The following is a 27,603-nucleotide window of genomic DNA, read 5'->3' as shown; positions in this document are numbered from 1 at the left end:
TGCATTGGTAAATTGCATTGCAGTTTACTTCATTTGGAGCAGACATTAGGTTGGTGGTTATGGGGGATCACGAGATCTTATGTTATGTTAAGAGAACGAATTTAAAAAATTTTAAAATAAAAATAAAATTATAAAATTTTTGAGACGAAAGCTCCACTTGCCCGCTCGATTATAAAGTTTATTCTGCCTCGATGGAAGCATGACAGCCGTCGGCTAGTATTGCATTTATTATAAAATATTATATTAATTATCTCCGAATTGTGCTGTAAAAATATTAGCTTTCCAAACGCTGATCGTACAAAACAAAAGAAATAGAAGAAGATCCGCATATGATTGGCATTTCTTACAGCAAAAGAAAGTTGATAAATTAAGAGATCAATATCTGTAATCATCATCAAAGATCATGTAATTGTTGCTGCGTCGTACCCTCTCTTCCTTCTCAGCCTGCAAATCAAGTATAAATAATACTACATTTTAAACTCATAAAGTAATTAAGTTGTTACTTATGTTAATACGTACTTATATAACCAAACCGCATGTGTTGATGTTACCTTGGTTATAAGCCTTTCAAATTCGTGAGTGCCATGCTCTTCAATGTACCTCTCGGCAGCAGTTAGAATGTCATCCTGCTTGCTGAAAATACTCTTCTTACGAGGTACATACCATAATGTACTGGTGGCGCGTTTAGGGTTCATGTAAAATGGCCTTATGAAGTGACGATAAACGTAGGCCGCGCCATTGAAGTGAGGCAGCACCAACCAGCATGTGAATATCAGCTTCGCGTATGGCCAAATCGGAAACCTGGGATTCAACCACTGCTTCAGTTTCTTCTTACATAAAAAACAGGCAGCTTGCTTTTTCGCTTACTTACCATTCAAGGAGTTTGGCAAATGTGAGTTCGAAAAGTGTGATGAGAGAGTAAAGGACCCAATAGGTCAGCCATTGTTGATCATCGTTGTTGGACCTCGTCTCTATGGCCTTAACCGAAGCATACCTGCCACGAAAAATGGCAATCTTGTTAGTGATAACAACGTCACTTGGTTCAAAGAAGAGAAAACATACTTACAGAGGGTAAACAAGAGTGACCAAAGGCCTGTAATAAGCCAGAGCAAAACAAGAAGCCAGTTAGAAAAAAAGAAAAAGTGGAAAATGAAGTAAAGGGTTGGAAGGAAAGAGACATACAAAGCGAGAACATCAAAGTTCTTGGCAACAACTTGAAGAAAGTTCTGCTGGTTACCCATCATTCACTCACTCACTCCTTTTGCTTTGCAGATTGCTTTAAAGCTGTGAAAAGCAGGAGGAGAGAAAGTGCGGGGGGTTAATGTGAAAGGTTTGTGGATTAAACTTTGAAAGTGAATTTGTGGGGTAAAGGTTGAATCGGAGAATCTTATGCTGCACGGGAAAAGAGGCACCGAATTTCTTTGAATATCATCACCTGTGATCGTCTATCTGTTCCCTCGCATCAAAACACCAACATAAACATGCCACATATTGGATGATAACACCCATTAAACATATGAAGACAAGTTTTAATACATTAGATAATGATATATTAATCGTTATTAATTACTTTTTGAATACATTAAATGTAATCCGAATGCTTTTTTTTCCTACATATTTTTTAATAATTTTATCGAGAAGCTACCTAAAATCACGGTCTGCAGTGCACTAAGCAAGCAAGGCATAGGTTACGGCCTTGGTCTGGTTGGGCTTCCAGAAATCTTTTGTATTCACGTTGGACCATGAATTCATGCAACATTTTGGGTTTATGTTTCAACTTTTAGGACCCTCAACTTATATATACATTTTAAGCATACGTGCATTTACCAAATGTATCTGAATGTTCAAATGTAATATATGGATATTGTTAATCTATGATCTTAACCATGCAATAAAGATTAGTCTGGGTCATACATATTACAGAGAAAAATATTGCCAAAATCATCATTCATGAGAGACAATTTTGATAGGAACTGCTAATCAGTTTTTTATGACGACGGATGGTGAAGTAGCGATAGATTTAGTAGGATGAGATGTATGGATGGACTAAGTGTGGGTTGCGTTGAATGAGTGAGAAACTTGTCAGTGGTATAGATTGAAAATTGTACGGTCGTTTCAACGAGACGTATGATAAAAGCAGATCGGAAGGCTCTGTTGCACTTGACAAGCAAAGATGGCATCTTAGTTGGAAAAGTCATTGAGTACTGGGCAAATGCACCACTTCACGCTGTGTTTTCATTACCACTCAGTTTAGACTTTAGCAGCACCATCGCCAGCTAAAACGCAACGTGCATATATAATTATCTCTAAGATTTATATTTAATGTTTTATTATCTCTAAGATTTATTGAATAATTTATGTTTCAACCTATTTCTTTATATAAATATTTACAGTGATATACATAAAAAGCTTGTACAACGTCAAATATAACTACAATCCTTTTCCTTGTTAGACAGTAGTAACTACGAAGTAGGTACCTGACTCCTTAATTAAATCAATCATAACTACCCTACACTGACATGTATGCAGCCCAGTCTTGAATTATTAGTTAATGCTGCAAAACAAAGCAATCTGACAGGGATCTAAGACATAAATAATAGGATTCATGAAGGACCAAAATGTTTATTATTTCAATATTTACCGATGCATAAGCCGTAATCATCAGGCGGTGCAAGTCACAAAAGAAGCCCTAGTTAGTTATATAGTTAGAGAAATATAAGAGCTACTCTTTTTGAGAATGGGAATCTTCATAGATATGCTGCCAGATAAAGGTTTCCCAATATAGAAAACCTAAATGAAATCACCATTGTAGTAGCTTCTACCAATACAAATAAGAAAAAGAAGGAAGACGAAGAAGAAAATCCCCACTTGGGTTATGTAGGGCTTCCATTAACAAACAAATAGAGTTGACATGATGAACGGTTCAAACATGAGTATAAACATACGGTATGAGTTGATATATATGGTGACAGGTGTGTGTACATTAATAATAAATCACACAATGAGTCTGTGTATAACCAGCAGATTACTTCCTTATATGAAGAAGAAGAGAAATGGGTCTGTTTGTAGTTAGTGATTGCTTACTGCTTTCAGAGACCAAAAGGTCCACCTGAGAAACAATTAATCTCTCATCACGTGTGGCCCTTTTCCTCTCTATTTCTTAATGCAAACCTCAAAAGCAGTTAATCAGTGATTAATGCACTGAAAACCTCACCATTTTAGTGAACTAATGATGAGTTTGTTAAACCTAACCTAATGAAATCTACTCTTGGAGCATGAAGATTAACTTTGTTAAGTGATGCTGAAAATGTTTAATTATCTAATTTATACTCACACCAAAATCAGTTTCATAGCATTCAAACTTGAGCCTGTGCTGCAAATTTCACATATATGTACTACTAAAAATATATAAGTGAAAAAAATAAATAAAGCATGATCAAGCCATACACTTTGTAGTTTGCTTTAATGCCATGGCCGAACACTAGCTAGTTGAATCATGCCTGTTTTCTCCGCCGTGGTGTGGAAGTGATCCGCTGGCAGGAGACTCGGAAGCGTTGGTACCCGGAATCGGTCTAGAAGTATTAAGTGACGCGAGCATGCCTAAATGAGTGTCGGTAACTGAATCACCACCAGCACCATTTCCTGAACCAAATTGTTGGCCAGATAGGAGAGTCATTGGGGTAGCAAAGTTCATAAAATGTACCCCACTAGACATAGTACCTCTATACATATTAGTATTAGTAGCAAATGGAAATGTCCACGCGGGATCCCCGGCGCCACTCCCGCCTATGACTTGGTTTCCGGGGTTAGTCACCATCCAAAATGTTGTCGGATTCGGATTATGACTCGCCGGAATTGAACCAGCATTAGATTGTATCAAGTAACTCCCCATCTGACTTTGTTGCAATTCTTGCTGCTCCGGCATCCTCCTTTTCGCTATGCTAGTATCTGCTGTCTCAGCGACGTCGACGCTAGCATCCCGAACCTCTTGCTTAGCTTGCAAGAAAGCGTTCAAACTAGTGCTACTACTACTGAGAAAGTTTAATGAACCTTGGGACGATAAAGCAACGCCCGGAAATAAAACCCTCCTTTGCTGTTGAGATGAGTCGTCAAGGGCATTCCTTTGAGTTTGATCCCATTCACTTCTCATCCTCAATTGTTGTGTAGTAAAATTTGGATTGAAAAAAGTATTCCTCAAGTGGGAAGCCGACATGCTAGAGCCTGAACTTCTCGGTGAAATATTAAGGGACGTAAAATTAGCAGGGATAGTACCTGTCCCCGTAGCAGCAATCACCGCAGGCTCAGCTTGTTGAAGCAACCATTCAATGGTTTCGCCATCCGATTTGTGACCTAGCTCTCTCGTTAACTGGAACACCCTAGTGGCACACGTCGCGGGCATACGGATGCGGCGGCCACGGCCTTCCACCTTGGTGTGCCTGTCTTTCGTTGAAGTCCTCTTAGGGGGAGGTTTCTTGGGCTGTTCCAAGGTCGTTTTGGAGCTCGTCTCGGCGTCGGAACGAGGTTGTTCCTTCTTTTCTAGGAGCTGAAGAGGGAAGTTGGGCCTGCAGATCCCATTTTCATCCATGATCATGTGTGGGAAAGAAGGATTATATTTGTTTTTGGCTCTCCTAGTACATGATCTGTATGTGACCCTCAATTCAGTCACTTTGGTGGCCTAGTGGGTCATTTTTTTTTCTCAAAAACGTTGTCATGTGTTTGCTTGCAAATTCCTTTTAGATGGAAGAGATTGCAGCTGAGTTATTTTTCTTATCTCTGCAAACACCGATGAGAGAGACAGAGAGAGACAGAGAGAGACAGAGAGAGAGGATAAGGGAAGGGGCCAAGCTTTAAGCAACAAATACAATGAGTGAGAATTATAAGGGTGGACTATGAAAGTAAAGCACTGATTTTCTCTTCGGAAATATTTAGTTTCTTTGAGGATCTGTTTGTAATTTTATGTTTTTTCCCTTCTAAATTCATCATATATATATAATATCTACCTATATATATATATATGTATTTTGTTTTCATTATGATATATCATCCTTTTATTGTGGATGGACAGTCCTTGATTCAAACTCCACGTGCAGTGCTCTTTGTCATTCACTCATAAAGACAGTGGAGGATGAGAGTTTTACAGTGCGACACCTTAATATAAAGTTAAAATAAGGTATTATCGATTTTATTATTATTTAAATAATAAAATTGGTAAAAAAATTACCCATAATATTATTATTTTTACCTAAAACATCATTTTTCTTAATATTTTCGGTCATTTTTTAACGCCTAATAATATTTTCGGTCATTTTTTAGCACCTAATAATGTTTTCTGTCATTTTTTCAAAAATCCGGTCAAAAAGCCCAATAATAACAAAATCGGTCATTTTTTAGTGCCTAATAATATTTTCGGTCATTTTTTACCGGTTTTGTTATTTAAATAATAACAAAACCGATAACGTTTTTTTAGTCGTATATTAAGGCTACCGCACGTGAGTATTTCCCGAGACTCAGGCACATCCCCTTAACTCAAAACACTCTCTCTCCATCGTTGAAAAGTTAAGGGTAAAATAAAAACATGTTCAATGAACTAAAATGATTGTTTTGGTCACTAAATTTTTATAAATTATAAATGGTTATTAAATTATTATAAAATAGTTATTGTAATAAAATTTTGATAAATTTAATGACCATTTTATAATAATCTGATAAAATTCAACGATCCTTTTGTAACTTTTGAAAATTCAATGATTAAAATAGTCATTTGAGTATAATTTAGTGACCTCCGATGTGTTTTATCCGAAAATTAAAGAAACTCAACTCATTTTTTATGTATATTATCTTTATACCTATTATAATCAAGTGGTTCCATTAAATTCTTGTAATGATTGGCTCTTGCCTTTGATAAGAGAAAATGGGTTTTTCAAGTTAATTTCCCGTACATAATTCTGTTGCGGAAGACGGTTATCGGATAGAGCAAAATTGCAAGTGATAATTTGAGAAAATAAAGATAAAGAGGACACAAATTTTATGTGGAAAACCCCTAAATAATATAGGGTAAAAACCACGGGCAACGGTAGAAGAAATTCACTATGAGAAAATATGAATTACAACCTTTCTCAATCTAACAAGGAGAAAACAATTATAATTCTCTCTTGATAAAAAGGAAAAAAAACAACTCTCAAGAAACTCTCTAAATTCTCTAGTATTGGGAGAAAGCAAGAATAATTTGGGATGGTTTTAAAGCTAAATAGGTTAGGGTATGTATAGTTGAAGCTTAAGGACTAATCTTGAAAATACCCTAAAGTATAATGACTAAATGTGAGATTTTTCCTTTATCAAAATTCAACAAAACCTACTCTGCACCTTTCAGTGCTTTAATGCATCACCTAAAATAGTCTTGACTTTTAGCAATCTCTCACTTGAAGATTTGATCGGAACAATCATGTCTTCACACCATTCTTTCTACCTTGTTTCATTCATGTTGCTTATGTCTCTAACATATCACAAGAGGATCGACACCAGGTAAATTTATCAATATTGATTGCCTTCGCCATGAAATCTGCTATGTTGTCTTTGGTATGGATTTTCTGCATATCTACCATCCATTCTTCCACTTTTTCACGGATGAAATGGTACTGAACTCGTATGTTCTTTGTCCTTGAATGAAATGTTGGATTCCTTGATAGATGCAAGGCGTTTTGACTGTCACAAAACAGAGAGACATACTCTTTATTGTGCCCAAACTCCTCCAATAGCATCTTCAACTAAATTGCTTCTTTACTGCCTTGTGTAGCTGCTACATATTCTACCTCTGTTGTGGATGTAGCCATAACTGAATGCAATTTTGAAACCCAGCTTACATCTCCACCAGCAAGTTTGAACACATATCATGTAGTAGATTTGCTTTTATCCAAATCCCCTGCATAGTCAGAATCTACATACCTATTGATTAGTAGGTTTGATCCTCCGTAACATAATGCAATATTTGAGGTCCCTTTGATGTATCTTAGGATCCTCTTGACTGTATTCCAATGCTCTTTGCCTGGATTCACCATGTACCGACTAACCACTCCCACTGCTTGTGCAATGTCTGGTCTTGTGCATATTATAGCGAACATTAAACTTCCCACCGCTGATGCATACGGTACTTGAGACATCTCCATCCTCTCTTCTTCACTGCTAGGACTCATACTGGAGGATAATTTGAAGTTAATAGGAAGAGGGGTAGAAATTGACTTATAATATTGCATGTTGAATCGTGACAAGATATTCTTCAAGTAATTCTTTTGTGAAAGCCAAATCTTCCTATTACTTCTGTCTCGGTGAATTTGCATCCCTAAAATCTTATTTGTTGATCCCAAGTCCTTCATTTCAAAATCCCTAGCCAGTTGTGCCTTCAATTCTTCAATATGATCTTTGTTGGGTCCTGCAACCAAAATGTCATCCACATACTGTAACACCCCAACCCGTACCCGACCCGAATACGAGTCTGAGGTGTCACATTGACTTTTCAAACCTTGACACTTAAATAAAAACCCCGGGGAATTTAAAACTTTGTTTAAAACAAAATACTTTAATTTACATAAAAGAGACCACAAACTACAAACTTGATCAGAGTACTCATAATTAACGACTTATTACATGGCAACACTCTATACACACCAAAATACATACTTTGTCGATTACTTCTTATCTGATTTTCTAGTAATAATATTGTCCTTGCTACTTCTATTCTTGCTCTTCACGTTTCTTGGTACCTACGTGTAAATCACTTACACGCTAAGTCATAGACTTAGTGAGGAAATAAATAAACATGTAACAGTAGATTTCATGAATATGCATTCTTACCATTTAATCATAACATTTCAATATGCATGTATATATTTCAATATGCATTCTTACCATTTAATCATAACATTTCAATATGCATGTATATATTTCAATATGACATATATATAAAATCATGTCATGCACATGTGAAACTTACCTTCTTGTATCACTTTCACTTTAATTTATCTTGCAATTGTATTGCCCATGTATATTATTGAGAATAGAGGTATACGAGTACACTGAGGTTGTGCACACATATGCTGTCACCACAGCTCGTACAAATATCCCGAAGGACCTATCATCCCGAAGAATGTCATCTGTGTCCCGAAGGACCTGTCATCCCGAAGGATGTAATATGTGTCCCGTAGGACCTATCATATGTCTTATATGACATATGTAACCCTCGACTCTTGGCATGCCAACTATACATATAACTCTCGTATCATATACTATGGGCATTTATTATGAATATATTTCTCATCACTTGTTCTTTCTCTTCTGTCACATACCACATGTATGTGTAACCATGTATTTCATATCATATCACATGTATCACGTACTGCATATTCATATGTCATTTCATATTTCACATAGCTTATTTCATTTCACATTGGTCATATCTCATAGCATATATCACATATGCATATAGTCATGTATATCATATCATATCACATGTATCTTATGTTTATGCATATCATGTATTTATGTACATATAAGAATCACATATCAAATAACATTTTAGGAGTCACTTCTTACCATATTAACTCCATCATTGGCTCATCACAAGCCAATGTTCATTCAATAATATAAGTACAATTAAAATTGCACTCACATTCGCCTTGTTTGATTTGAATCAATTATAATCCTTTGATTATTCCAGAACTTGTTTAGCCTCAATATCTACATAAATATAACATTTCAAAACAACTATCAGAAGCCTAAACCTTAACCTTGATGTTAACAACTTAAACCGGTTTAATGAATCAAATTTCATTTTTTCATTTAGGGGGAATCGATACCCCTCCAGGGGGAATCTGTTCCCCCTGCACATACTGGAATTTTCGTCCAAGAGGGGGAATCGATTCCCTTCATAGGGTATCGGTTCCCTCTACCCAAAAATTGTATTTTAACCCCGAAAATCATCAATTCTTCACTTAATTCTTCTATTTTAAACCCCTATCATGCCATTAAACTCAACTACCATTACTTAAACCAACCTATATCCATGAAAATCATCTATAACTTCAAAATCCTATCCTTCATATGTAATTCAAGAATCATACTCAAATTTTAATATGTTCTAAATATAATTCTAACACTTCATATTCCTTAATTAGCATGATGACAAGTCAAAATTAACTTCAAATTCATCTTATCAACTCTTTTCCATGATTTCATATAAAAACTCATTTCTTAAATCTCTTATAACTTCTTCATCTTTTGATTATAAGATAACTTAAGCTTTCCTTAAGCTTAGTTATCATCTAATGATCCAAACCTAACCTTTAATTTAACAAATAATCAACAAATCAGAAAACCCTTACATTATGCTCTGCACGTTGGAGAAGAAGAAGGTAAGAAGAAGAGTTTTCTAAATACTCTCCCCCAACGTTTATCTCTTCATAAAGAGATAAAAATATATTTCATGATAAATGACCATTTTGCCCATTAATTCCTTTGATAATTACTAATAACTTTCAGGAAATATTTCTGAACAAATCATTAAACTATTCAAATATCCTACTTCAATCACCAAACTCTGAAGTTTTATACGTTAATCACTAACCCGTATTTTGGGATGTTACACATACGACATCAATATAACAAAATCATTATCACTAGACCTCTTGAAATAAGCACAAGGGTTTGCATTAAGTCTGTTGTATCCAAGTCACATAATGAAGGAATCAAATATCTTATACCAACACTTCGGCGCCTGCTTTAGACCGTACAGAGATTTGTTCAACCTGCAAACCAAGTTATTCTTTTCTTTTTCTTCAAAACCTTCAAGCTGGAGCATGTAAATCTCTTCTTCAAGATTTCCATGAAGAAAAGTTGTTTTAACATCTAGCTTCTTTTTGAGCATATCATTTGACCACCAGTCTTGCAAGATACCTCTCAACTTGATCGTCACCATTTTGCTTGATTTTGAACACCCATTTGTTACCAATTGGTTTCCTTCCTTGTAGTAATGTCATAATGTCCCATGTATTATTTTTATGAAGGGTTTCAATTTCTTCTTGCATCACCATCATCCACAGTGAAGCATTTGAGCTGTTTATTGTCTCCTGGTATGTTGATGGCTCACTGTCCTCTGTTAAAAGGTAGTATACAATATTACCTTCTATAACATAATCTGAGTGCCAATTGGGACGTCTTCTCACATGATCTGATTGACGAGTTGTTGGAGCTTCAGAACTTTCTGGTTCTTGTTCATCATGTGCTAGTTTAACTTCAGAAGAATCTCCTTGTTCAAACTCCTTTTCCAAATGTATCTGTGTAGTCTCTGACTTTTCAGCGGTACCATCTTCTTCTTTTCTCTGTAGCTTATCTTCTACAAAGATAACATCCCTGTTAATGATCACTTTGCGGGCAGTGGGATCTCACAAGCAATACCCCTTTACTCCATCAGCATACCACAAGAATTTGCATTTCCTGGATTTTGGATCCAACTTTGAAATTTCTTGGGAGTTGTACATCATGTAAACTATACATCCAAATACATGGAGGTTTGAATAATCAGCTGATTTACCAGTCCACATCTCCATTGGTGTATTCAGCTCTATTGCAGTTGTTGGAGCTCGATTTACCAAATAACATGCGTTATTGACTGCTTCTGCCCATAATGATTTTTCTAGGCTTGCATCCCTCAACATTTCTCTTGTTCTTTCTAACAAGGTTTTGTTCATCCGCTCTGCCACTCCATTTTTTTTAGAAGTGTTCGCCATTGTGAACTGTCTTTTGATGCCTTCTTTCCTGCAAAAGTCATCAAATTCTTCACTTGTGTATTCTCCTCCATTATCTGTTCTGAAACACTTGATCTTATTTTCAGAATCAAGTTTCACTCGCGCTTTAAAGTTTTTGAAAGTTAAAAACACATATGACTTTTTCTTAATAGGGTACACCTAACATCTCTTGGAGTAGTCATCAATAAATGAGACAAAATATTTTGCTCCGCCTAGGGATGTAACTGGTTCTTGCCATACGTCAGAGTGAACCAATTCTAGAACACTTTTGCCTCTAGAATTTGATGTGTTGAATTCCAACCGGTGCTGCTTACTTGTTATACAATGCTCACACAAAGGAAGTGTTACCTTTGTTAAGCCTGAAAGTAGTTTTTTCTCCACAAGGACTTTCATTCCTTATTTTGACATGTGTCCAAGTTTCTGATGCCATAGCATTGCAAAATCTGAACTACATAAGGCAACAGAGGCTTCTGCTTCCAGCAAAGTCTCTCCCTTCAGTATGTATAAGTTTGTTGCTATCTTTTCGCCTTTCATCACCACAAGCGCTCCACGGAACACCTTCATGATTCCTTTTCGTGTTTCAATCTTGCTTGCATTATTATCCAACAATCCGTAGGATAATAAATTTTTCTTTAGGCCTTTCACGTGCCGTACATCTCTAACAACTTTAATTGTTCCGTCATACATCTTCAATTTAATGGTTCTCACGCCAACGATCTCTAAGGCATGATCATTGCAACTATACACAGATCCTCCTGAGACAGGTTCATAATGATGGAACTATTCTCTTCTTGAGGTCATGTGATATGTTGCTCCCTAATCAATGAGCCATATATCTGCAAATCATTTTCTTCCTTCCACGGTGGTTAACCCTTCACAGCATAGAGCGTCTCCATCATCTGAAGTGTTTGCGGTATTGCCTTGTGGATTGGAGTTTTTATTTAGACTCCAACAATCATTCTTCAAGTGACCCTTCTTTCCACAGTTGTAGCACTTTAAATTCTTCTTGCTTCTCGACTTCGATATACCATGTTTGTGACTGTTGCTTTGGTCACGTTCTGTTAATCTTTCTCTCATCGTTGTCAACGCTTCTGCTTGTTGCATATTTACTAGTCTGTCTTCTTTGTTCTTGCGTCGATTTTCTTCTTATAGAACAACAGTTGCAACGTCATCGAAGACTAGACTGGTGACATTACTATTTGTCAAGTTGATGATGAGTTGATAATACGAACCCGGTAGAGTTTGAAGTAGAATTTCAGCACGTTCTTGTTCTCCTATGTTACATCTTAAGGATGTAAGCTGAGAAAATAAAGTGTTCAGCGTGTTTAAGTACTCCGTCACTGAAGTAGATTCTTGCATACGGAGAGTGTACAATTTCCTCTTAAGGAAAATTTTATTGTGCAACGATGTGGCCTCGTACAATTTGGTGAGATGATCCCATATCTCCTTAGTTGCATTCTTCTCCTCGATGCTTGACAATACTTCATCTGCTAATGCTAGATGAAAGTTTTTCATAGCATTCCCATCCATTTTGATCCATTTATTGTCATCTGTTAAATCCACCTTCCTTTCACTGATAGTTGTTAGACAATCATCTTTCCTCAGAATGATCTTCATCTTCAATTTCCACAATGAGAAATTTCTCTCATTGAACTTTTCAATATCAAATTTCGTTGACATAGCTTCTAATACAGATAGCTCACACTATTTCACTATCGTGAATAGCTCTTTGAAACCTTCAAAGAATATATAATACCTTCTTACTTTCTTATGTTGGAGGATCCACCTTTTGGTGGCAACCACAAAGACAATAAGTAGATATTACACACTCTAATCTGGCTCTAATACCAATTATTGCGGAAGACGGCTATCGGATAGAGCAAAATCGCAAGTGATAATTTGAGAAAATAAAAAATAGAGATAAAGAAGACACAAATTTTATGTGAAAAACCCCTAAATAATATAGGGTAAAAACCACGGGCAACGGTAGAAGAAATTCACTATGAGAAAATAGGAATTACAACCTCTCTCAATCTAGCAATGAGAAAATAATGATAATTCTCTCTTGATAAAAAGGAGAAAAACAACTCTCAAGAAACTCTCTAAATTCTCTAGTATTGGGAGAGAGCTATAATGATTTGGGGTGGTTTTGAAGCTAAATGGGTTAGGGTATTTATAGTTGAAGCTTAAGGACTAATCTTGAAAATACCTTAAAGTATAATGACTAAATGTGAGATTTTTCCTTTATCAAAATTCAACAAAATCTATTGTGCACCTTTTGGTGCATTAATGCATCACCGAAAGTAGTCTTGACTTTTAGCAAATTCCATTAGTTTTGATGATGAAGATGATTAAAACTCTCACTCTAGAATCCAATATGTTGCATGTGAGAAGAAATGGGTTTTGAAGCAAAAATTTAAACCATGCATGGTCTCTTAATCTTTGTCAATGACTTGAGAGTTTCTTAGTTTTAAAGAATGAAATCAATGGTGAAGGATAGTTGATGGAAAAATCTTTTAGTAGATTTTTCAGGTCTCCATCTTTTGAACATGTGAACCATACTGTCTGTAACACTCATATATATATATATATATATATATATATATATATATATATATATATATATATATATATATATATATATATGCAATAAACATATCTGGTCTTTATAAATATTGTTTAAAAAGCTCATATATCCATAAATGGGTTTCTAACTTATTTTACTTTAAAGTTGTGTATGAGTAGCATCAATGGTATAAATCTTGTGTTCAAGAAGGGGAAAATTAATTAAGTTTAAAATAATATAGACTTATTAGATATTTAATCTAAAAAGTAAAATAAATAAAAATCTGAATTTATTGAAGTTTAAATTGATAGAGATCTAAAAGGACATTGGACCAGAAAATTTAAGAAGGGCAACAATCCCTCCCACTCTCATGTACCTTCGTCCCTAGCTAAAGGTGTATAGTTTTATAAATTATTAGTAGTAAAGTAAATAATAATCCTTCTTTTTTGGATCTATATTTGATTTTTTTTATTACAAATAGTAAAAAGGATATATTAAGAGATTCGTAGACCATAATCACTAATCATATCGTCGTATAAAACATGCAATTCCCGATCCGGAGGAGGATTAGATGTGCACAAATCCATATTTCTGCACATTAAAATTCGCTATAGAGTTAGCTAAATGAATGATATGCATATCTCAATCTTGACCTGACAACTTTTTTACCGTTCTGATCGGCATATGATGATGTTATGATTTACATTTGTAATCAATTTCTACTATTCCGATAGTGTAATATGCATATATGTGTATATTTTGAGAAACATATTTACATCAAATGATGGAACCACAATTATATGAGGATGAACATATGTTGATCCTAAAATTTAATTTTTCCCGTTAATTATATATTTTTTTGATAATATTCATTAGAGATTCAAAGATTTTATATTATTAACATATGTGTATCTATCCTACAAAAGACTTTTGGATCCATCACCATCACTGTTTAGCCTTACCATCCATAAAGCAGGAGTGAGAGAAGCACGTCTAACCCATGTGGGTAACAGGCCAAAGTGTAGCTTAAAAGGGGACAAAAAAACAAGCACATTGCCAAAACCAACACATAGCAACAACGAACTCTTATCATTCATTTCCCTCTAAAACTCCCACTACTCACTGCTTCTTATTTGGACTATGACCCTTAAACCAAGAATCTAACTTTGATTTAGTCATTGTTTTACTATAAAACTTTGCGATTTAGATCCAAAAACACACAGTATAACGTTGTCATTTCGTCCACGAAAATACGTGATGATTACAATATAATATATATTTGTAAATTTTTTAATTATTAACAATAAACTCTTCAAATATAACTGTTCGGACTTAATACCTCAAAGAAGAATAACACCCCTTTTAATAACTGAAACTACTCAATTAGTTCTTATATTAAGGTAATTTGGACCACCACAGTCGTTACTAGTTTATAGTATATGCTCAAAGAAATGATAGTAAAATTGATAATATATAGTAAAATGTAGAGATATTTTTTATTATTATTGCTATGTGATTTAATGTTTTGTTTTTCTTTGTGCTTTGGTCAAGACCGTTGACTTCATATTAAATTATAAAATTTTAAGTTTGATGGAAATTTATGTTTGATGAAACGCCTCTGACACTTTAGAGACTAGAGATTTGCAGTCCAAAAAGTCAATTGACAAGTCAACCAAAATTATAGAGAAATCTTTCATGTTTGAAAAATCAAATGCAAATAAGTGTGTTTTTGACATTATTATTTGAACAAGGTTCAATAACTAATAATTAAGAGTTATCTTTAAACATATATTATCTTATACTTATTTTAAATTAATGAAAAAATCTATAATTTTTTTTACTTTACAAGACCGGCCTTAGGACTTCCTTGGTGCTGCTGTCGGGCATGCCACAAAATATCAATTGAAAACATAAAAAAAATAACAATAAATTCAATTAATGAATTAAAATATTAAATTTTTTAAATAAAATTAAGGATTTAAATTGTGAATAAAGTAAATAGATCTGAATAATCACTCTCTTAATAAAAAGTATATAATACTTTATATATATTTATTGATCAATAAATTAAATATCTATTGAAAAAACAAAAATTAAAATGTTACTAAGAGATAAGCTAAATTTAAATTCGAGTTTATCAGTTTGATATGATTTGAATCAGTGAAAGCGGACAAAGGACGGGAATTAATGGGTTTGGTGTAACATTGAATTTTATTGGGAAAAAAATGAAGAAATTAAATTAGCAAAGAGGGTCATTTTATCTGATCTTTATGCCCCTTGGCCTGTTGACCATGGCATTCTCCATATCAACACCACAATATTGTTTGCATTCAAACAAATCAATCTAATTATTAAAAAAAAATCCACGAATAAGAAATTCCATGACAAAGGTCCAACGATAACTTTCTATCTCTATTTATAGACTTTTTAAATTTCATTGTTATTTTAACTGATTACAAGTCTTAAATCCTTCAAGTCCATTCCAATTATTTTCTATAACTATAAACATATTTCTTAAAATATTTATTTAATTCAATAAAATAAAAGTATACATGTTCCTCTAAATAAAGTGAGTTTCATAGTGTTATTGTATGTATTATACATTATGTAATTGAAAATTTTAGTTAAATCAAATTGATCTCATTTTACTCAATTTTTATTACTAAGGTTAATTTCAATGTGTTAAGGACCCCTACAAGTTATATATATGCAACTTTTATAAAAATTGAATTTAAATTCTAAAATATCTTAGTATCCAACTTAAACAATTATTTATAAGATAAATCAATATTAATAACTCACATCTTGTAAGTTTTAAAAAACTCGAAAATTTAGAAATATATGAATTTCAACAATTGTCGTTCATATAAAGTACTAGATATTTGTGCGTGTTATTAGATAGATGAATAGAGGGGATCCAACAGTTCAGCTCACATAATGCAATGTCCTCTAGTCCCTCTGGCGAAGTTGGTGGGTGGGCTGACAGTGCCATGTCACTCTCGACAGTTAGATCCACATATACATCTTAACACGTGGCACCACAGCCACCCCCTATTCTTCCCTCCAAAATCTCAAGGCTTATATCATCAACACAACCGACAAAACAAAAAAAGAAAAAAGTATATAAAAACCACCGAGTTGGATAGAGCTGGGTATATGGACTAAGGCTCACGGGCTACCCGTATAACCTGTGGCTCGTGCGGGTTTTGAGCCTCAAAAAATAAAGTTCGTTTAAATTATGAGTTTCTCGTTTAATTTATTTATTTATTTTCAGTTTATTTTATATTTTACGGAAGACAATTCACGTTTAGTCCAATTCACGTTTTATGTGCATTTTAGTCATAGCTCACTTCACGTTTTATGTGCACTGAAGTCTGAAGCTCAATTCACTTTTTAATTTGATGATATGCAATTTTGAAGTATGAAGCTCAAATGCCCACAACCCCATTCACATTTCGAAACCCTACGAGTAAAAGTTCTCAATTCACACTAAAGCAATCAACTGAAGGAAGACCCCAAACAATTCACACTCTCACTCTCAGTCTCTCACGAACCAGCAGCGCAACATCGTCGATTCGAACCAGCGTTGGATCTCCTCGCCACGAACCTGAACCAACGTCGCGGCTCCTCCACACGAACCACTATCGACACTTGTGTCTCCTCCTTGAGAATGAATAAAGAGCCCACTCCTCATGTGAATAAATTACTCGTGTGACCAGGAGCAACGAATGAAAGTGAATATATTACTACGTTTGCTGCTGAAAATACAGCCATTTAATGTGGATCGTGTTTGCTGCTGAAAATACAACCATTTAATGTGGATCGTGTTATATAACTTATATTGAGACTTCTATTTTGTTGTTGTTACCTTCATTTTCAAGTTGCTGGATCATTTTTTAAAGGTGTAGTAAATTAGAACATTATTTATTATTGCATTTAAAGTATTTAAAATTGTTATTATTTAACGGGTCACGGGTAAACCCATTAGCCCGCGACCTTAGAATTCAAGACCGTTTTTTTAAACCATTCCGTTTAAGCTCGTATACCCAGCTCTAAAGTTGGGTCACATCGAGCATGACTCGTCAGCCACCTGCTGCTTTTATGGTATGTGTGAATGAATGTAATTGGGGGCTAGCTTAGGCACCTTGGCTAAGAGTCTAGATTACTAGTATCTAAATCAACTAATTCAGATATAAAATGTTATGAAGATTCATTATGAATGACTCATATCTTAATGTGTCATGCATCTATAGAAAATCATATACACCAATATTCAGTCCACTCCGCCTCTAAATTTCACATAAATTCCAAAATAGGTGAGTGTCACGTGATTGACCATAGATTGATTTAGGAATGCCATTCAAAATTTCCCAACTTCAGCTATATACAAAGTACTATTATTTTTCTTTTCCTTGAAGAACTTTATTCGGGTAAATTCCAAATAAAATTGTCTCAAAGATATAAGTTACACATCCAAAATTGAAATAAAGGCCATCCATGGTTACCTCTATTGAAAAGGCAAATATGGAAGTCGGCCGGTGATTTTAGGGAAACAATGTCATAAATACAGAGTCAATAATGAGTCGGATTTTTTTTCAGAAAAGGTTTGGGTAAAAGCGTTGTTTTCAAGGGGACAAAAGTTTGTGTATGTGGCCAATGATTGATATTGAAGCAATCGTTTATTGAAAACAAACACTCGAGCAATTTATACCTGGCACCAAGGAAAATGTATGATTTGATGTGATGAGTCATTTCAAACTTATTATTATATATCTTTTCAAAATCACTATTGAAAGAAAACCACAGCCCAAAGATAAAAAAAAAATCAATACATGACACGCACGTATAAAGGTTTACAGTTTCTAAACAGGGATACCGACGTCCATATCAAAGAACAGCCAAGGCATATAAACGTCGGCGTTTTGTTTCATGAGAGAAAAAGGGACTTCTTTACCTGCCATTTACAGGCCTTTAGCACATCTCAATTGGTAGGGCCAAAAAGGCCCCAGTCATTTACTTTGAAGTTTGAAACGGCTAGCTTAAAGATTTCGACCATCGGCATAAATCCAGATTGCATAGCGGGGGTAGCTAATCCTGCACCAACTGCACTAGCACTTTCGCTCAAAGGACTGCCAGCATAATATGTAATGGCAACGGTGTTATACAAAATCGATGGAATAATTCCGTAGTCAAAGAGGAAGTGAAATGTTGAGTAAAAGAGATATGGCTACTGAGACAGATTTTTAATATCATATTTTCTTTCAGAGTCTCAAATGACAGAAAGGCAATGAAATGATATTTCTTTCTTTTCCTATTGAGAAAGAACAGCAGCAGTGAAGCTTTGACACTTACTTTATCAAGATGGGTTCATATGCAGTGATTAGAACATCTGTTCCTACTTCCTTAAGACGTATGTTTGCAAGATAGACCTTCATGGACATTCATTAAGAAACAGGTTATCAATTTAGAATAACTGAACCTGTGAAAGCTGAAAACACATAAAAAGTTGTTACCTTGATAATATTTTGCGCTTCTCTTCCTTGCCGTCCCTTTGAAACAGCCTATGAATAAATAAGAAAATTAATCATAGAAGATATTAAAAGATATGAGAGACAGATAGGGGATAATGAAAGGAGAGGGCTAAGGTGAAGCATTAGTACAGAAAAATCTTCAATTTGACCATTTATGTAAAAGAAAAAATGCTCATAATAAAACAGTCCAACTAGTAACGGATAAAAGACAACAATCAACACATGCTATAAAGACGATATATTTACCAAGTGTCAGATATGCATCTACTCTGTTTTAACTTAAAAAACGCCTAAGTTTTAACAAATCAACCTAGATTGTAGCTTTTACCCCAGCGCATGCATACATATACTAAAAAATACAACGGAAGGATCGCATTATTGATCACATCAATAAGTCTCATGCTTAAAATGCCTTTCACTAGAAAAGCCATAAATTCACATTTTCATCAAGTCCTACTAGAAAAAATAACAGAACACATAGTGTACAATCTGACACCATCAGGCAGAATTTGAAGGTTGTTGTACCTAGCATGTAAAATAAGATAATAGAAAGCTAAGTGTAAGAAACTTCAAGACTCAAGGAAGAGCACAAAGTTCAGTAAGGAAAAGATCTCTAGACAGCAGAAAGTGAAAGTTGAAACTAGTAAGATTGAAACTCTAGGCATATCCCTTCTAAATGACTCATACCATTTGGCCAACTGCAGTTGTAACAATGGCTGGAATGTTTTTGTAACACAATCCAGGAGCCTCGACCACTGTTGACTGCTCAAGCAACTGAAACATATAGCAACAGAGGAAATGTAAGGCCTACAACCATATCAAGTCTCCAGCAGTTGCCAAGCAAAGAAAAGCATGTAATGTGCGAAAACAATTTTCTGGATGTCTTCAACATCAACTGCTCCCGGGGAAGTAAGAAACAGAACCACACCAATGCATAAAGAACAGTATCATAATTATCATAATTATTTTAGCAACTTTAACAATGGTATAGCCATGTAGGCAGAACCAATCATTTTCTTTTGTAGGATATATCCCATAATCTAAAAATAAAATAACAGTAATTATAAGTGTAATACAGGAAATCAGAACAAGTTAAAAATGTTGAGAGATATAGGAGAACTAACACAAACTAGACATCTCACTACTTCTAAACGAGAAAATATATAGAAGTTCGAAGGTCGTACTAATAGCTACATAATAGTGCCATAAACCAACGAATTGGATTATAGGCGCTTCTTCATTTTAAAAATTCTAAAGTCTGTAAAATCAAAACAAACATAAAATAGAGAACCATGACGAAACTAGTTCAAATACATAATTGCTTCAAATTACAATTTACTAGCCACAATAGAATCGATAAACTACCATAAGACAGCAGAGAAGATTACCGCGAATCCTTCACCGTCTTGTTCAATGGAAAGATCACGAAGAAACCAGACAGCGCTACCATCATCACCAACTTCATGCTTGTAATCTAGTAACTCAAAGATTAAGCTCTCATCACGGGCAGGGTCCACAAACACCTCCTTTAATTCACAATCAGATAAATAAACAAATTAACAATAAATAGCACCAAAAAATAACGGAGAACGGTGAACCAACCTGATGATCGGGAACTTGTCTGACGTTACTAACATCCTACAATAATGAACAATGTAAAAAACGAGGAATTAGTTATAAATTGTTATAAAAACATGAAATTAAATGAAGAAGAAAGTTACCTGAAACCTAAGAGGAAAAGAAGTTGAGATTGCTCCACCAAACACAGGCCTTTCAGATACAAAATCTGCCGACATTTTTACTCAAAATATTCAATAAAAGTTAATGGGCGAAGAGCAAAGTTTCAGTGAGAGAAGAGGCGAATACCAATAGGGTCTGGTATTTTTCCGCGGAGAATTTTGTAGAGGGCGCGGGATTTTTTTATGGTGCTTTTATAAATGAGTGTTTGGGAAAAGCGTTTAAATTACGCCATCCCAGCTTGGAATTTAAGCTTAATGGTAAGGGTAAAAGAGGGAAAGAGGGACTTTAGTTGAAATAACGAGCCCATAAAACAGACGACGTCGTACTCTGAAATAAACTCGTTAGTTTGATTAATCACTTGTAATTTATGCTTTACTAATGGTATGTATCATTTTTTATTTATAATTATAATACATTCTAAAGATTTGTTGACCACTTTGCCAGTTAACAATTAAATAAAAATAATCTTTTTTGTTTTACGTGATGTCGAGTTTGTAACACTCTTAACTCATATATCTATTCATATACGAGTTAAATATGTCACGTTAATCATACAAAACAAATAATGTTCGAAAATTGAAAAAAATTGTTTCTTTTAAAAGTCAACTAATATAATTAAAATAATATCCATCACATTTAAATTAATCATTTGGTGATCACTTAATCCAAATCAACCATCTCATTTAACCAATTTCACAATACTTTCAAACAATACTTCAACATTGTCAAATTCTTATTTCATCACTAACCTTTCCAAAAATTGCAACTTGATCCCTAAGATTTATTTGAATTCTAAAGCAACCCAATACAACATTCCATGTTAATCTAGATGCAAAATTTCATCAATCCAACCATAATTTATAGCATGGTACTTTAGTTTTCAAACAATTGCCTATTAATCCTTCACTTTTTAAACCATACAAAATAGTCCTTAAAACCCAACAAAGTTCCAATTTGATCCAAAACACAATTTCCAAGCATCTAATATCATTCTAAACCATTTATGTTATCAAATATATATTTCATAAAGTATATTTATATATCGTGTCTTACATTTATATAATATAATTGATCAGAAAATATGAAGATGTATTTTACAAAAACATATCTTTATTAATTTTTTTGTTTTCAAGTTTAATTTATGTTGTTGATTTGTGATTCTAGGGTTGTGTGGTTTTAAGATTTTTAAATTAAATATTTTGAATGATTTATTTGAGGTTTTAAATTTTATTGATTTTGAGATATATAATTGAGTGATAACTTTGGACTTAATTGTGATGAATAATAAATTATAAGAAAAATACGTATAAATACATGATACACACACCAAGTTCAGTTGTTGGATAAATATGCTCTTAACATTTTTGTTAGTAAAATAAAATAAGATATTAGCCTATATATGAATCTGTTTTCAACCTCATAATTTGATTATAAACCTTTCAAATTGCTAGGTAATTAGAAGTGTTATTGTATTCCACTTTTGATAATTTACATGTACCATAATTATATTCAGAGTGATACATGATTTTATGTTGATGGGTGAATTTGTAAAATCTTAAGGAAATACGTATTTATAAAATTTTATGGGACGGAAATAGACTTTCAATAAAAAATACAAAGAAAATATCTTAATATATCAAAATTTGAAAATTTTAAGGACAATCACTCCACTTTTCGATTAATCTCCGAGCATATCCCCGAACATAGCTGCATTAAATCTCAAATATACCATAGTTAATGGAGGGTTGAGATACAAATGGAGATTAGGAGGAGTTTTTGGATTGTGAAGAGAACATATATAAAATTAGAAAAGTGAGACTGAATTATGAAGGTTTTATTTGGAAGAATGATTTAAGTGTTATATACGATTGATAAAAATATGGTTATTTATTTAGTTATCGAAGACAAAAATTCTTACGAGCATGTGTATATTAGGTTTATTTATTTTACTGAGCATCATCATTTTGAAAATTGTTATTGTGTTTAAAATCTTTGTATTACGTTGTTGTTTAGGGCTTACTTAAGGGTTGTTGAAACAACTATGTCATTTTATAATTAGGGGTAAAAGTTTTGATTGGAATAGGATTTTGACTATCAGTGGAAATGAAAAAATTTGTTCTTAGTATCTTTTTCTTCTGATTATCAAATTAGATATCCGATAATAAATAAGTTAGTAAAAACAAATACATTAATGATTATTTTATAAATAATAAACAACATAGTTGATTAATATATAACTTTTCAAATGTACGAATCAAACGATCTCAATAATTAAGCGATTTGTGATCCCTTGATATATTAAATTTGAGAATCGCTTATACAAAAGTACGAGAGTTTATTATCAAAAGGTTGAGAGCTTTTAATAAAATTCACCAAGACTTATAAAAAAAAATTTTCAAATTAAATGATTAAAATAAAAAAATAAGAGATAATAATCCTGATATTTTAAATATTTTAATTTAATCTTTAAATTATGACTACATTCTAAATTAATCCTTAAACTTTTAAATATTTCAATTTTATTAGACATATGACGTAATTACTCACGTTTGAAATAAATTATTTTTTAAATAATAAAACCAGGAAATTATTTGACGTCATCGCAGATTGATCTATCTAATGTTGGTTTCCACCTCGCTCAAACTCGTCAACATCTTCGGGATCATCAAAGATTTCCGGTAATTGGTATCCCATTTTCAGCAGACATGCTCACAACTTATCTCAATTTGCTTTTACCTATTTCATCTACTATATTTTATGTTTATAAATTTTCGGATATAATACTTTCAAATACTATTAGCAGCTAATCATATAACTATCATATTATTTTTAAAAAAATTGCCAAAACGATTAGCTTTAATTCCATTTGAGAGAAAATAAAATTTCAATAATTTTTTTGGTAACATATTTATTCAAACTTTACAGATATAAAAACAAAAATGATATTTTAATAATGTGTTTCGTAGATGCTTCATCTGTTTCTCCATCATCTCTCCCCGAAGGGTATCCAAAACCCAACCGAAGAGGGCGAAGTATTCTTTATCTGTCCCTATGCCTCTTCGTCTCTGTATCCCAAATTAATAATAATTAGTTTTTAATTATAACTATAATTTATTCCTAATTATCTGTTTATTAGTTACATTCATTTTAGGGCATTACTGTTAAAATCTGTATATTTGCATATTTATATATATATATATAATCATTTGTAATTGAAATAAATATTACCATTTTTAATAAACCCTAATCGGCTACCCTCGCGCCACTGTCCGGACGCGAAATTTATCGGCCAATAGTTTTTTTATTGTTAATCAGACGTTTTGTAGATCCTTTTTTTTGGCCCTCTGTTTTTATTAGGGGTTAAATCGGTTTATTCTGGGCGGGTTTTCATTCGGATTAGATTTGGGGTTTGAAGTGAACAAGGAAGGTAGGGAAAGAAATGAGTAATCAAAAGAAAACGAATTTCCAGATAGAAGCGTTCAAGCACCGGGTCGTGGTGGATCCGAAATATGCTGAAAAGACATGGAAAATTCTCGAACATGCAATCCATGAGATTTACAATCATAATGCCAGTGGCCTCAGTTTCGAGGAGCTTTACAGGTTTCTGTTTCTGCTTCTTTTTTTTTAATTTATGTAATTTGATGTTCCAATTTAGTCGCTTATTGCTATGAATTTGATTATTTGAGTTATTGAAAAGCATTTCATAATTTTTTTTGAAACCGTGAAGAGTTTCTCATCTGATAGATTATGTTGTATATTGATTTAGGTTACGAAGTTGTTGAAAATACTTTTTAGAGACTACTGTGAAGGTAATCAGCGTGAAGGGATTTAATTAAACAATTCTAGGTGTTGTTTTAGTAACTTCCATTTTGGGAACAATAGGATTGCCCGTTCCTGGATGATCTTATGTCTCTGAAACTTCACCCCAAAAAAAAATGATAAGAACAAAACTAGATGGGAGAAGGTGAAGAAAGATTCTTATATTGCTTGCAGTGAAAGCATGAAATGTCTTTTTTTATTATAAACTCAATATTGATATGGAATTTTGAGTAATAACTGGCTTTCATTTGTGGTATTTATGCTTCTTTCTTCGTCCCCTTGCCTTTAGTTTTGAGTTGCAATCGACTTTTCTTCTTCTTGTTCTTGTATTTATACTTCTTTCTTCATTGCTCTTGCCTTTGCATGCATGCAAATGACTATTATTGATATGGTGTTTGATTGCAAAGAGCAAGTAGCGACTAGCTTTCTTTGGTATTATGCTTCATGTGGCAAGTAACAAATGACTATTACGATTTCTTTGTTCCCCTTGTATTTTATAGCAAGCAAATGATAGTTGAATATTTTGTTCTTTTGTTGCCTGCTTTAGAAAATATTTCGCCAAGTTGTAATTCAAATATAGTTGAGGGTAAGTTAAGATATTTGTATCTTAATTTCCCATAGTTGCTTATAGAGGAAGTTTGCATCTGTGCTGAACTTCTGTATGTGCTTGAAAGAGTGAGATCTCTCTCTTTGGCACCTAAGTAAATTTCACAGCAGCTGATTAAATTTTGGGTATTTTCTTTATGATGTTGACTTTTTTTTATATGAATTTAGGAATGCATACAATATGGTTTTGCACAAATTTGGTGAGAAGCTTTACTCCGGACTTGTTACAACTATGACCGCACACCTCAAAGAAATATCAAAATTTATAGAAGTTGCTCAAGGTGATTTTTTTCTCGAAGAGTTGAACAGGAAATGGAATGACCACAACAAGGCACTGCAAATGATTCGAGACATATTGATGTACATGGACCGGACTTATATTCCAAATACACGTAAAACCCCTGTTCATGAGCTTGGGCTTAACTTGTGGAGGGATAATATCATACATTCAGGCAAAATACAGTCAAGGCTTCAGAGCACGCTTCTTGAATTAGTGCACAGAGAGCGAACTGGTGAAGTTATAGACCGGGGTTTGATGAGGAATATAATCAAGATGCTCATGGATTTGGGTTCTTCTGTTTACCAGGAGGATTTTGAGAAGCCATTTCTTGAGGTTTCTGCGGAGTTTTATAAGGTTGAATCTCAGAGATTTATTGAGTTCTGTGATTGTGGGGACTATCTAAAAAAGGCAGAGATACGTCTAAATGAAGAAATCGAGAGAGTTGCCCACTATTTGGATGTCAATAGTGAAGCCAAGATAACTAATGTGGTGGAGAAGGAGATGATTGCTAACCACATGACGCGACTAGTCAGCATGGAGAACTCTGGCTTGGTAAATATGGTTCTTGATGACAAGTATGAAGACTTGGGTAGAATGTACAATTTATTTAAAAGAGTTCCTAACGGTCTCTCAATGATACGAGATGTGATGACTTCTCACCTCAGAGAAACCGGTAAACAACTGGTTACCGATGCAGAAAGTTCGAAAGATCCTGTGGAATTTGTCCAGCGGCTCTTGGATGAAAGGGACAAATATGATAAAATCATTTGTCAAGCATTTAGCAATGCCAAGACATTCCAGAATGCCCTGAACTCCTCTTTTGAGTATTTCATTAATTTGAATTCTCGTTCTCCTGAGTTCATTTCCTTGTTTGTGGACGACAAGCTTCGCAAAGGATTGAAAGGAGTCAGTGAGGAGGATGTGGAGATAATTCTCGACAAAGTTATGATGCTGTTCCGCTACCTGCAGGAGAAGGATGTATTTGAAAAGTACTACAAACAACACTTAGCTAAGCGGCAGTTATCGGGTAAAACTGTATCTGATGATGCAGAGAGAAGTCTGATAGTCAAGCTTAAGACAGAATGTGGATATCAGTTTACTTCAAAATTAGAAGGCATGTTTACAGACATGAAAACCTCACAGGACACAATGCAAGGGTTTTATACCAGCCATCCTGAGCTAGCAGATGGCCCTACCCTAGTTGTTCAGGTACTAACGACAGGGTCTTGGCCCACTCAGCCTACTATTACTTGCAACCTGCCCATTGAAATGGCAACAGTGTGTGAGAAGTTCCGGTCATATTATCTCGGAACGCATTCTGGTCGGAGGTTGTCCTGGCAAACTAATATGGGGACAGCAGATATAAAAGCCACTTTTGGGAAGGGTCAAAAGCATGAGTTAAATGTTTCAACGTACCAAATGTGTGTATTGATGCTTTTCAACAATGCTGATACGCTTAGCTACAAGGAGGTCGAACAAGCCACTGAAATCCCTGCTTCAGACTTGAAAAGGTGCTTGCAATCAATGGCCTGTGTGAAGGGAAAGAATGTTCTTAGGAAGGAACCCATGAGTAAAGATATTGGTACTGATGATGCATTTTTTGTCAACGACAAGTTCACAAGCAAATTCTACAAAGTGAAGATTGGAACTGTGGTTGCACAAAAGGAATCAGAACCCGAAAAGCTAGAGACACGACAAAGAGTGGAGGAGGACAGGAAGCCGCAGATCGAAGCTGCAATTGTTAGGATCATGAAATCGAGGAGGGTGCTGGATCATAATAATGTAATAGCTGAGGTCACAAAGCAGTTGCAATCGCGGTTCTTGGCCAATCCAACGGAGATCAAGAAACGAATTGAGTATCTCATCGAGCGAGAATTCTTAGATAGGGACAACAACGATAGGAAATTGTATCGGTATCTAGCCTAAAGACGGGGGATTCAATAGATCTCTGTTTCTTTTGGAAAAAATTAGTTTGCAAATGAAATTGTACCCCGGTTACTAAGTTAAAATTTGTTTTACATACAGCTCCGTTTGTTTGAACTTTGAATGGATATGGTTTGGTTGATGCTTCTGCTATTTTATTACACTGCTTAACCTGTAGTCCTACACATCCCTAGGGGCAGGCCCTGTATCTTTAGTTCAGCCAGCCTTTACTTGGATAGGCAACAAACTAAAACCAAGGGCAAGCAAAGCAAGTGCCTATCAACTATAGTTGTCATTACCGTACCTATTGATTGGTTAAGTAAAAATCAATGTGTTTTACTT

The 27,603-nt window shown here is 34.2% G+C and overlaps 4 protein-coding genes across 4 annotated transcripts; 1 reads left to right on the top strand and 3 right to left on the bottom strand.

Annotated features, from left to right (window-relative positions):
• Positions 1-271: 271 nt before the first annotated feature.
• On the bottom strand, positions 272-1,298 carry LOC120156378 (HVA22-like protein c). Its single transcript, XM_039167695.1, has 5 exons — positions 1,183-1,298; positions 1,067-1,093; positions 872-994; positions 552-801; positions 272-444 (listed from the first exon to the last, which is right to left on the bottom strand). Exons 1-5 carry the CDS (start codon positions 1,242-1,244, stop codon positions 376-378), a joined length of 531 nt encoding a protein of 176 aa, XP_039023626.1. The 5' UTR covers positions 1,245-1,298; the 3' UTR covers positions 272-375.
• A 2,047-nt stretch (positions 1,299-3,345) lies between these two features.
• LOC120156377 (transcription factor TCP15-like) lies at positions 3,346-4,828 on the bottom strand. The gene has a single exon (XM_039167694.1). The coding sequence runs from the start codon at positions 4,589-4,591 to the stop codon at positions 3,482-3,484; it is 1,110 nt and encodes a 369-aa protein (XP_039023625.1). The 5' UTR covers positions 4,592-4,828; the 3' UTR covers positions 3,346-3,481.
• Positions 4,829-18,328: 13,500 nt separating this feature from the next.
• Positions 18,329-20,813, bottom strand: LOC120156464 (ran guanine nucleotide release factor). The gene is made up of 7 exons (XM_039167785.1): positions 20,615-20,813; positions 20,496-20,531; positions 20,282-20,419; positions 19,581-19,667; positions 18,876-18,923; positions 18,715-18,791; positions 18,329-18,491 (listed from the first exon to the last, which is right to left on the bottom strand). Exons 1-7 carry the CDS (start codon positions 20,687-20,689, stop codon positions 18,344-18,346), a joined length of 609 nt encoding a protein of 202 aa, XP_039023716.1. The 5' UTR covers positions 20,690-20,813; the 3' UTR covers positions 18,329-18,343.
• A 3,054-nt stretch (positions 20,814-23,867) lies between these two features.
• Positions 23,868-27,358, top strand: LOC120156451 (cullin-3A-like). Its single transcript, XM_039167777.1, has 2 exons — positions 23,868-24,233; positions 25,227-27,358. Exons 1-2 carry the CDS (start codon positions 24,073-24,075, stop codon positions 27,262-27,264), a joined length of 2,199 nt encoding a protein of 732 aa, XP_039023708.1. The 5' UTR covers positions 23,868-24,072; the 3' UTR covers positions 27,265-27,358.
• The last annotated feature ends 245 nt before the right edge of the window (positions 27,359-27,603 follow it).

This window comes from Hibiscus syriacus, unplaced genomic scaffold (assembly GCF_006381635.1).
Source record: "Hibiscus syriacus cultivar Baekdansim isolate YM2019G1 unplaced genomic scaffold, ASM638163v2 tig00111220_pilon, whole genome shotgun sequence".
Classification (NCBI taxonomy): domain Eukaryota; kingdom Viridiplantae; phylum Streptophyta; class Magnoliopsida; order Malvales; family Malvaceae; genus Hibiscus; species Hibiscus syriacus.
Note: the sequence above shows the minus strand (reverse complement) of the source record. Positions and strands in the feature narration are given on the sequence as shown.